This window comes from Poecile atricapillus, chromosome 2 (genome assembly GCF_030490865.1).
Source record: "Poecile atricapillus isolate bPoeAtr1 chromosome 2, bPoeAtr1.hap1, whole genome shotgun sequence".
NCBI classification, from domain to species: Eukaryota; Metazoa; Chordata; class Aves; order Passeriformes; family Paridae; genus Poecile; species Poecile atricapillus.
This window is the reverse complement of record NC_081250.1, coordinates 153,475,723-153,487,747: the sequence shown is the minus strand read 5'-3', so window position 1 is coordinate 153,487,747 and position 12,025 is coordinate 153,475,723. Positions and strand designations below refer to the sequence as shown.

The following is a 12,025-nucleotide window of genomic DNA, read 5'->3' as shown; positions in this document are numbered from 1 at the left end:
GATTGGGATCAGGGATGAGGGATCAGGGATGAGGATGAGGATGATGATGATGATGATGATGCAGAGGCTCAGGATCTCACCGGATCCCGTTCTGGATCCCCAGCCGGTGCTGCAGGTGACCTGGCACCCCAAGGGCGATTACTGGGGATCCATGGGGAACACGGGAATGGGATCGGGAATGGGATTGGGATCAGGGATGGGGATGAGGATGAGGATGATGATGATGATGATCCAGAGGTTCAGGATCTCACCGGATCCCATTCCCAATCCCATTCTGGATCCCCAGCCGGTGCCGCAGGTGACCTGGCACCCCAAGGGCGATTACTGGGGATCAGTGGGGAACACGGGAACGGGATCAGGATCGGGATCAGGAATGGGATCAGGGATGAGGATGAGGATGATGATGATGATGATGATGATGCAGAGGCTCAGGATCTCACTGGATCCCATTCCCAATCCCGTTCTGGATCCCCAGCCGGTGACACAGGTGACCTGGCACCCCAAGGGCGATTACTGGGGATCAATGGGGAACGCGGGAATGGGATCGGGAATGGGATCGGGAATGAGGATGATGATGAGGATGATGATGATCCAGAGGCTCAGGATCTCACCGGATCCCGTTCTGGATCCCCAGCCGGTGACACAGGTGACCTGGCACCCCAAGGGCGATTACTGGGCCTCGGTTCAGCGCAATCCGGGCGGGCGCCAGGTGCTGATCCACCAGAGCAGCCGGCGCCGGAGCCAGGATCCCTTCCGGAAGAATCCCGGCCGGATCCAGTGCGTGCGATTCCATCCGCTCCGGCCCTACTTCCTGGTGGCTTCCCAGAGATCCGTGCGGATCTACAACCTCCTGCGCCAGGAGCTCACCAAGAAACTGCAGAGCGGCTGCCAGTGGATCTCCAGCATGGCCCTGCACCCCGCAGGTGCGGGATCCGCCGGGATCCGCCGGGAACGGGATCGGGAATCCGGCGGGATCGCTGATTCCCGCTTTCTATTCCCAGGGGATAACGTCATCTGCGGCAGCTACGACAGCAAATTGCTCTGGTTCGATCTGGATCTGTCCACCAGGCCCTACAGGACGCTGAGGTGAGAGCCACCATTTTCCAGGTTCTTATCCCAGATTATCCCGGATTTTCCAGGTTCTTATCCCAAATTATCCCGGATTTTCCTGGGTTGTTATTCCGGATTTTCCTGGGCTGTTATCACAAATTATCCCGGATTTTCCCGGGTTGTTATCCCAAATTATCCCGGATTTTCCAGGTTCTTATCCCAAATTATCCCAGATTTTCCTGGATTTTTCTGGGTTGTTATCCCAGATTTTCCTGGATTTTTCTGGGCTGTTATCCCAGATTTTTCCGGGTTGTTATCCCAGATTTTCCTGGATTTTTCTGGGTTGCTATCCCCGGTTTTCCTGGGTTGTTATCACAAATTATCCCAGATTTTCCTGGGTTCGTATCCCAGATTATCCCGGATTTTCCTGGGTTCTTATCCTGGATTTTTCTGGGTCATTATCCCGGATTATCCCGGATTTTCCCGGGTTGTTATCCTGGATTTTCCTGGGTCGTTATCCCAGATTTTCCTGGGCTGTTATCACAAATTATCCCGGATTTTCCTGGGTTGTTATCCCAAATTATCCCGGATTTTTCTGGGTTATTATCCCGGGTTTTCCTGGGTTGTTATCCCGGATTTTCCTGGGTTGTTGTCACGGATTTTACTGGGTTGTTATCCCAAATTATCCCAGATTTTCCAGGTTCTTATCCCGAATTATCCCGGATTTTCCTGGGTTCTTATCCCAAATTATCCCGGATTTTCCTGGGTTGTTATCCCAAATTATCCCGGATTTTTCTGGGTTGTTATCCCAGATTATCCTGGATTTTCCTGGGTTGTTATTCCGGATTTTCCTGGGCTGTTATCACAAATTATCCCGGATTTTCCCAGGTTGTTAGCCCAGATTATCCCGGATTTTTCTGGGTTGTTATCCCAAATTATCCCAGATTTTCCCGGGTTTTTATCCTGTATTTTCCTGGGTTCTTATCCCGGATTATCCTGGATTTTCCCGGGTTGTTATCCTGGATTTTCCTGGGCTGTTATCACAAATTATCCTGGATTTTCCCAGGTTGTTATCCCGGATTATCCCAAATTTTCCCAGTTGTTATCCCAAACTTTCCTGGGTTCTTATCCCGGATTTTCTTGGGTTGTTATCCCGGATTATCCCGGATTTTTCTGGGTTCTTATCCCGGATTTTCCTGGGTTGTTGTCATGGATTTTCCTGGGTTCTTATCCCAGCTTTTCCCAGGTTCTTATCCCAAATTATCCCGGATTTTTCCAGGTTGTTATCCCAGGTTTTTCTAGGTTGTTATCCTGGAATTTTTTGGGTTGTTATCCCAGATTTTCCCCGATTTTCCAGGTTGTTATCCCAGATTTTCCTGGGTTGTTACCCTGGATTTTCCCGGTTGATATCCCGGATTTTCCCGGTTGTTATCCCGGGTTTTCCTGGGTTGTTATCCCAAATTATCCCAGATTTTCCAGGTTCTTATGCCGGGTTTTTCCAGGTTGTTATCCTGGATTTTCCCGGATTTTCGTGGGTTCTTATCCCAGATTTTCCTGGGTTGTTATCCCAGATTATCCCAGATTTTTCTGGGCTGTTATCCTGGATTTTTCTGGGTTGTTATCCCAGATTTTCCTGGATTTTTCTGAGTTGTTATCCCCGGTTTTCCTGGGTTGTTATCACAAATTATCCCAGATTTTCCTGGGTTCGTATCCCAGATTATCCTGGATTTTCCTGGGTTCTTATCCTGGATTTTTCTGGGTCATTATCCCGGATTTTCCCAGGTTGTTATCCTGGATTTTCCCGGGTTGTTATCCCAGATTATCCCAAATTTTCCCAGTTGTTATCCCAAACTTTCCTGGGTTCTTATCCCGGATTTTCTTGGGCTGTTATCCCAGATTATCCTGGGTTTTCCTGGGTTCTTATCCGGGATTTTCCTGGGTTGTTATCCCAGATTATCCCGGATTTTTCTGGGTTCTTATCCCGGATTTTTCTGGGTTCTTATCCCGGATTTTCCTGGGTTGTTGTCACGGATTTTCCTGGGTTCTTATCCCAGCTTTTCCCAGGTTCTTATCCCAAATTATCCCGGATTTTTCCAGGTTGTTATCCCAGGTTTTTCTAGGTTGTTATCCTGGAATTTTTTGGGTTGTTATCCCAGATTTTCCCCGATTTTCCAGGTTGTTATCCCAGATTTTCCTGGGTTGTTACCCTGGATTTTCCCGGTTGATATCCCGGATTTTCCCGGTTGTTATCCCGGGTTTTCCTGGGTTGTTATCCCAAATTATCCCAGATTTTCCAGGTTCTTATGCCGGGTTTTTCCAGGTTGTTATCCTGGATTTTCCCGGATTTTCGTGGGTTCTTATCCCAGATTTTCCTGGGTTGTTATCCCAGATTATCCCAGATTTTTCTGGGCTGTTATCCTGGATTTTTCTGGGTTGTTATCCCAGATTTTCCTGGATTTTTCTGAGTTGTTATCCCCGGTTTTCCTGGGTTGTTATCACAAATTATCCCAGATTTTCCTGGGTTCGTATCCCAGATTATCCTGGATTTTCCTGGGTTCTTATCCTGGATTTTTCTGGGTCATTATCCCGGATTTTCCCAGGTTGTTATCCTGGATTTTCCCGGGTTGTTATCCCAGATTATCCCAAATTTTCCCAGTTGTTATCCCAAACTTTCCTGGGTTCTTATCCCGGATTTTCTTGGGCTGTTATCCCAGATTATCCTGGGTTTTCCTGGGTTCTTATCCGGGATTTTCCTGGGTTGTTATCCCAGATTATCCCGGATTTTTCTGGGTTCTTATCCCGGATTTTTCTGGGTTCTTATCCCGGATTTTCCTGGGTTGTTGTCACGGATTTTCCTGGGTTCTTATCCCAGCTTTTCCCAGGTTCTTATCCCAAATTATCCCGGATTTTTCCAGGTTGTTATCCCAGGTTTTTCTAGGTTGTTATCCTGGAATTTTCTGGGTTGTTATCCCAGATTTTCCCTGATTTTCCAGGTTGTTATCCCAGATTTTCCCGGTTGATATCCCGGATTTTCCCGGTTGTTATCCCGGGTTTTCCTGGGTTGTTATCCCAAATTATCCCAGATTTTCCAGGTTCTTATGCCGGGTTTTTCCAGGTTGTTATCCCGGGTTTTCCCGGATTTTCGTGGGTTCTTATCCCAGATTTTCCTGGGTTGTTATCCCAGATTATCCCAGATTTTTCTGGGCTGTTATCCCAGATTTTTCCGGGTTGTTATCCCAGATTTTCCTGGATTTTTCTGGGTTGCTATCCCCGGTTTTCCTGGGTTGTTATCACAAATTATCCCAGATTTTCCTGGGTTCGTATCCCAGATTATCCCGGATTTTCCTGGGTTCTTATCCTGGAATTTCCTGGGCTGTTATCCCGGATTATCCCGGATTTTCCCGGGTTCTTATCCCGGATTTTCCTGGGTTGTTGTCACGGATTTTCCTGGGTTGTTATCCCAGCTTTTCCCAGGTTCTTATCCCAAATTATCCCGGATTTTTCCAGGTTGTTATCCCAGGTTTTTCTAGGTTGTTATCCTGGAATTTTCTGGGTTGTTATCCCAGATTTTCCCTGATTTTCCAGGTTGTTATCCCTGATTTTCCTGGGTTCTTATCCCAAATTATTCCGGATTTTTCCGGGTTCTTATCCTGGATTTTCCTGGGTTGTTGTCACGGATTTTCCTGGGTTGTTATCCCAGCTTTTCCCAGGTTCTTATCCCAAATTATCCCGTATTTTTCCAGGTTGTTATCCCAGGTTTTTCTAGGTTGTTATCCTGGAATTTTCTGGGTTGTTATCCCGGATTTTCCCCGATTTTCCAGGTTGTTATCCCAGATTTTCCTGGGTTGTTGTCACGGATTTTCCTGGGTTGTTATCCGGGTTTTTCCAGGTTCTTATCCCAAATTATCCCAGGTTTTTCCAGGTTGTTATCCTGGGTTTTTCTGGGTTGTTATCCTGGAATTTCTTGGGTTCTTATCCCAGATTTTCCTGGGTTGTTATCCCGGATTATCCCGGATTTTTCTGGGTTATTATCCCGGATTTTTCCGGGTTGTTATCCCAAATTTTTCTGGGTTGTTATCCTGGATTGTCCCAGATTTTCCCAGGTTGTTATCCCAGATTTTCCCAGGTTGTTATCCCGGGTTTTCCTGGGTTGTTATCCAGGATTTTTCTGGGCTGTTATCCTGGATTATCCCAGATTTTCCTGGGTTGTTATCCTGGATTTTTCCAGGTTGTTGTCCCGGATTTTTCTGGGCTGTTATCCCGGCTTTTCCTGGGTTGTTATCCTGGATTATCCCAAACCTTCCTGGGATCTTATCCCGGATTTTCCTGGGTTGTTTTCCCGGATTTTTCTGTGTTGTTATCCCAAACTTTTCGGGTTGTTATCCCAAGTTTTCCCGGGTTCTTATCCTGAATTATTCCGGCTTCTTATCCCGTGTTTTCCTGGGTGTTATCCCCATTTTTCCCAGCCCATTATCCCAATTTTCCCAGGCTCTTATCCCACTTTCCAGGTCCTCCATCCCATTTTTCCATGCCTTTTTCCCGTTTTTCTAGCCAATTCCCACTTTTCCTAGTCCCAGGAATTTTCCCGTCCTCTTATCCCATTTTCCCAGTCCCTCATCCCATTTTTCCTGGTCCCTCATCCCATTTTCCAGCCCTTATCCCATTTTTCCTGGTCCCTCATCCCATTTTTCCTGGTCCCTCATCCCATTTTCCAGCCCTTATCCCATTTTTCCGGCCATTTTCCCATTTTATGGGTCCCTCATCCCGTTTTCCCAGGCGTTTTTCCTGGTTTTCCATGCCTTTTTCCTGCTCTCCTGCTCCCTCATCCCAGTTTTCCATGCCCTTATTCCGTTTTCCTGGTCCCTTTTCCACCTTTTCCCAGTCCCTTTTCCCATTTTCCAGCTCCCTCATCCCATTTTTTCCCGTTTTCCCACTCCCTGATCCCATTTTTCCGGGCATTTTTCCCATTTTCCGGCTCCCTGATCCCGTTTTTCCGCTGCCTTTTCCCGTTTTCCTGCTCCCTGATCCCATTTTTCCAGGTGTTTTTCCCATTTTTCTGGGCATTTTTCCCATTTTCCGGCTCCCTGATCCCGTTTTTCCAGGTGTTTTTCCCATTTTCCGGCTCCCTCATCCCATTTTTTCCCATTTTCCCACTCCCTGATCCCGTTTTCCTGGTCTCTTTTCCCATTTTCCCACTCCCTGATCCCGTTTTTCTGGGTGTTTTTCCCATTTTCCGGCTCCCTGATCCCATTTTCCCGGTCTCTTTTCCCGTTTTCCGGCTCCCTCATCCCGTTTTTCCCCATTTTCCCACTCCCTGATCCCATTTTTCTGGGTGTTTTTCCCATTTTTCCGGGCATTTTTCCCATTTTCCGGCTCCCTGATCCCGTTTTTCCAGTCTCTTTTCCCATTTTCCACCTCTCTGATCCCGTTTTTCCGGGTTTTTTTCCCATTTTCCCACTCCCTGATCCCATTTTTCTGGGTGTTTTTCCCATTTTCCGGCTCCCTGATCCCGTTTTCCCAGTCCTTTTTCCCGTTTTCCCACTCCCTGATCCCGTTTTTCCCATTTTCCGGCTCCCTGATCCCGTTTTCCCAGTCCTTTTTCCCGTTTTCCCACTCCCTGATCCCGTTTTTCCGGCTGTTTTTCCCATTTTTCTGGGCATTTTTCCCATTTTCTGTCTCCCTGATCCTGTTTTTCCAGGTGTTTTTCCCATTTTCCGGCTCACTCATCCTATTTTTTCCCATTTTCCCACTCCCTGATCCCATTTTCCTGGTCTCTTTTCCCGTTTTCCTGCTCCCTGATCCCATTTTCCTGGTCTCTTTTCCCGTTTTCCTGCTCCCTGATCCCATTTTTCCGGGCATTTTTCCCATTTTCCCGCTCCCTGATCCCATTTTTCCGGCTGTTTTCCCCATTTTTCCGGGCATTTTTCCCATTTTCCCACTCCCTGATCCTATTTTTCTGGGTGTTTTTCCCATTTTCCAGCTCTCTCATCCTGTTTTTTCCCATTTTCCGGTTCCCTGATCCGGTTTTTCCGGCTCTTTTCCCGTTTTTCCAGGCACCACAGCCGCGCCCTGCGCTCGGTGGCGTTCCACAGCCGCTATCCGCTCTTCGCTTCCGCCTCCGACGACGGCTCCGTCATCGTCTGCCACGGAATGGTCTACAAGTACGGCACGGAATTCCCGGAATTCCCAGCACGGCAATCCCGGGAATTATTCCTGGGAATTCTGGGATTTATGGGATTTATTCCTGGGATTTATTCCTGGGAATTCTGGGAATTCCGGGATTTATTCCTGGGATTTATTCCTGGGAATTCTGGGATTTGTGGGATTTATTCCTGGGGTTTATTCCTGGGAATTCTGGGATTTACAGGATTTATTCCTGGAATTTATTCTTGGGATTTATGGGATTTATTCCTGGGAATTCCGGGATTTACGGGATTTATTCCCGGAATTTATTCTTGGGATTTACGGGATTTATTCCTGGGGTTTATTCCTGGGAATTCCAGGATTTACGGGATTTATTCCTGGGATTTATTTATGGGAATTCCGGGATTTACGGGATTTATTCCTGGAATTTATTCTTGGGATTTATGGGATTTATTCCCGGGATTTCTGGGATTTATTCGTGGGATTTATTTGTGGGAATTCTGGGATTTATGGGATTTATTCCTGGGATTTATTTATGGGAATTTTGGGATTTCTGGGATTTATTCCTGGGATTAATTTGTGGGAATTCTGGGATTTACGGGATTTATTCCTGGGATTTATTTGTGGGAATTCTGGGATTTATGGGATTTATTCCCGTGATTTATTTGTGGGAATTCTGGGATTTCTGGGATTTATTCCTGGGATTTATTTATGGGAATTTTGGGATTTCTGGGATTTATTCCTGGGATTTATTCCTGGGAATTCCGGGATTTCTGGGATTTATTCCTGGGATTTATTCCTGGGAATTCCGGGATTTATGGGATTTATTCCTGGGATTTATTCCTGGGAATTCTGGGATTTCTGGGATTTATTCCTGGGATTTATTGATGGGATTTCTGGGATTTATTCCTGGGATTAATTTGTGGGAATTTTGGGATTTCTGGGATTTATTCCTGGGGTTTATTGATGGGAATTCTGGGATTTACGGGATTTATTCCTGGGATTTATTTATGGGGGTTTTGGGATTCCTGGGATTTATTCCTGGGATTTATTTGTGGGAATTCTGGGATTTATTCCTGGGATTTATTTGTGGGAATTCTGGGATTTATTCCTGGGATTTATTTGTGGGAATTCTGGGATTTATTCCTGGGATTTATTTGTGGGAATTCTGGGATTTTGGGGATTTATTCCTGGAGTTTAGTTCCGGGAATTCCGGGATTTATTCCTGGGGTTTATTTGTGGGAATTCTGGGATTTTGGGGATTTATTCCTGGGGTTTATTTGTGGGAATTCTGGGAATTCTGCGATTTATTTGTGGGAATTTCTGGGATTTATTCCTGGGATTTATTTGTGGGATTTCCAGGATTTTTTGGATTTATTCCTGGGGTTTATTCCTGGGAATTCCAGGATTTATTTGATTTATTCCTGGGATTTATTGATGGGAATTCTGGGATTTCTGGGATTTATTCCTGGGATTAATTTGTGGGAATTTTGGGATTTCTGGGATTTATTCCTGGGGTTTATTTATGGGAATTCTGGGATTTATTCCTGGGATTTATTCCTGGGATTTATTCCTGGGAATTCTGGGATTTCTGGGATTTATTTATGGGACTTCTGGGATTTATTGGTGGGATTTATTAGTGGGAATTATTCCTGGGAATTCCGGGATTTCTGGGATTTATTCCTGGGGTTTAGTACTGGGAATTCTGGGATTTATTCCTGGGAATTCCGGGATTTTTTGGATTTGTTCCTGGGATTTATTCCTGGGGTTTATTTGTGGAAATTTTGGGATTCCAGGGATTTATTCCTGGGATTTATTGATGGGAATTCCGGGGTTTTTTGGATTTATTTATGGGGTTTAGTGCTGGGAATTCCAGGATTTATTTATGGGAATGCTGAGATTTCTGGGATTTATTCCTGGGGTTTATTTATGGGAATTCCGATATTTATTCCTGGGAATTCTGGGAATTCTGGGATTTATTCCTGGGGTTTATTTGTGGGAATTCTGGGATTTATTTGTGGGAATTTCTGGATTTACGGGATTTATTCCTGGGATTTATGGGGTTTAGTGCTAGGAATTCCGGGATTTATTCCTGGGATTAATTTGTGGAAATTCCGGGATTTCTGGGATTTATTCCTGGGGTTTATTCGTGGGAATTCCGGGATTTATGGGATTTATTCCTGGGAATTCTGGGATTCCTGGGATTTATTCCTGGGGTTTGTTTATGGGAATTCCGGGGTTTTTTTGATTTATTTATGGGGTTTAGTGCTGAGAATTCCAGGATTTATTTATGGGAATTCTGGGAATTCCGGGATTTATTCCTGGGATTTATGGGGTTTAGTGCTGGGAATTCCGGAATTTATTCCTGGGATTTATTTATGGGAATTCCGGGATTTCTGGGATTCATTTCCGCTTTTATTGTAATTAATCTCAATTAATTAACCCCCTGTGTGCCAGTGACCTGCTGCAGAACACTCTAATTATATTTCTATTTATTTCTATTTCTATTTCTATTTATATTTATATTTATATTTATATTTATATTTACTTTCATTTTTATATTTTAATTTCCACTTTCCTGTTAATTAACCCCAATTAATTAACCCCGTGTGTGCCAGTGACCTGCTGCATAAGGCTCTTATTTTTATTTTTATTATTTTTATTTTTATATTTTTTATTTTTTAATTCTTAATTTTTATTTTTAATTTCCCCTTTCCTGTTAATTAACCTGTGTTTAATTAACCCTTCGTGTGCCAGTGACCTGCTGCAGAACGCTCTTATTTACATTTTTATTTTTATTTTTATTTTTATTTTTATATATTATTTTTTATTTTTATTTCTTAATTTTTAATTTCTATTTTTAATTACCATTTCCCTGTTAATTAACCCGATTTTAATTAACCCCCTGTGTGCCAGTGACCTGCTGCAGAACGCTCTTATTTACATTTTTTTTTTTTTATATATATATATTTATTTTTAGTTTTTAATTTTTAATTTTTAATTTCCATTTCCCTGTTAATTAACCCTTGTTTAATTAACCCCTTGTGTGCCAGTGACCTGCTGCAGAACGCTCTTATTGATATTTTTATTTTTATTTTTATTTTTATTTTTATATATATATTTATTTTTAATTTTTAATTTTTAATTTCCATGTCCCTGTTAATTAACCCCAATTAATTAACCCCTTGTGTGCCAGTGACCTGCTGCAGAACGCTCTTATTTACATTTTTATTTTTATTTATTTATGTTTATATTTTTAATTGTCATTTCCCTATTAATTAATCCGATTTTAATTAACCTTTTGTGTGCCAGTGACCTGCTGCAGAACGCTCTTATTGACATTTTTATTTTTATTTTTATTTTTATATGTATTTTATTTTTTATTTTTATTTCTTGATTTTTAATTTCTGTTTTTAATTGCCCTTTTCCTGTTAATTAACCCCAATTAATTAACCCCCTGTGTGCCAGTGACCTGCTGCAGAACGGTCTTATTGATATTGATATTTATAATTATAATCTACGTTTATATTTGTTTTTTTAATATATATATATAATTATTTTTTTTTTAATTTTTTAATAACTATTTTCAATTGCCATTTCCCTGTTAATTAACCCTTGTTTAATTAACCCTGTGTGTGCCAGTGACCTGCTGCAGAACGCTCTTATTGACCTTGATATTGATATTTATATTGATATTTTTATTTTTATTTTTATTTATTTATATTTATATTTATAATTTTAATTTCCATTTTCCTGTTAATTAACCCCAATTAATTAACCCCTTGTGTGCCAGTGACCTGCTGCAGAACGCTCTCATTGATATTGATATTTATAATCTACATTTATATTTATGTTTTTATATATATATATATATATAATTTATTTTTAAATTTTTTAATAACTATTTTTAATTGCCATTTCCCTATTAATTAACCCTTGTTTAATTAACCCCGTGTGTGCCAGTGACCTGCTGCAGAACGCTCTTATTGATATTTATATTTATAATTGTAATCCACATTTATATTTATTTTTTTATATATATATATTTTTTTTTAATTTTTTAATAACTATTTTTAATTGCCATTTCCCTGTTAATTAACCCCAATTAATTAACCCCTTGTGTGCCAGTGACCTGCTGCAGAACGCTCTTATTGATATTGATATTGATATTGATATTTTTATTTTTATTTATTTATATTTATATTTATAATTTTAATTTCCACTTTCCTGTTAATTAACCCCAATTAATTAACCCTTTGTGTGCCAGTAACCTGCTCCAGAACGCTTTTATTGATATTCATATTGATATTGATATTGATATTTTTATTTTTATTTTTATTTATATTTATATTTATAATTTTAATTTCCACTTTCCTGTTAATTAACCCCAATTAATTAACCCTTTGTGTGCCAGTGACCTGCTGCAGAACGCTCTTATTGACATTCACATTTACCTTTATAATTTTATATATATATTTTATTTTTATTTTTTCATTTTTCATTTTTAATTTCAATTTTTAATTGCCATTTCCCTGTTAATTAACCCCAATTAATTAATTAACCCCGTGTGTGCCAGTGACCTGCTGCAGAACGCTCTGCTGGTGCCGCTGAAGGTTCTTCGTGGCCACGTCCCCACGCTGGGCCTGGCCGTGCTCGACGTCGTTTTCCACCCGCGACAGCCCTGGATCTTCTCGGCCGGCGCCGACGGCACCGTGCGCCTCTACAGCTGAGATCCCAGCGGGATCCACCGGGATCCACCGGGATCCACCGGGATCTGGACCTGGTGCAGCTCAGGGAGCTCAATAAAGGATTTTTATGGATCAGATTTTGG

At 42.1% G+C, this 12,025-nt stretch overlaps 1 protein-coding gene across 1 annotated transcript in view; it reads left to right on the top strand.

The window, feature by feature from the left end:
- BOP1 (BOP1 ribosomal biogenesis factor) overlaps positions 1-12,025 on the top strand; it is an 87,669-nt gene extending 75,644 nt beyond the window's left edge. Inside the window, exons 13-16 of the mRNA XM_058830041.1 lie at positions 635-923; positions 1,002-1,086; positions 7,104-7,211; positions 11,771-12,025. Of these exons, the coding sequence (XP_058686024.1) occupies positions 635-923; positions 1,002-1,086; positions 7,104-7,211; positions 11,771-11,924 (636 nt within the window). The 3' untranslated portion in view covers positions 11,925-12,025. The remainder of the gene's footprint in view (positions 1-634; positions 924-1,001; positions 1,087-7,103; positions 7,212-11,770) is intronic.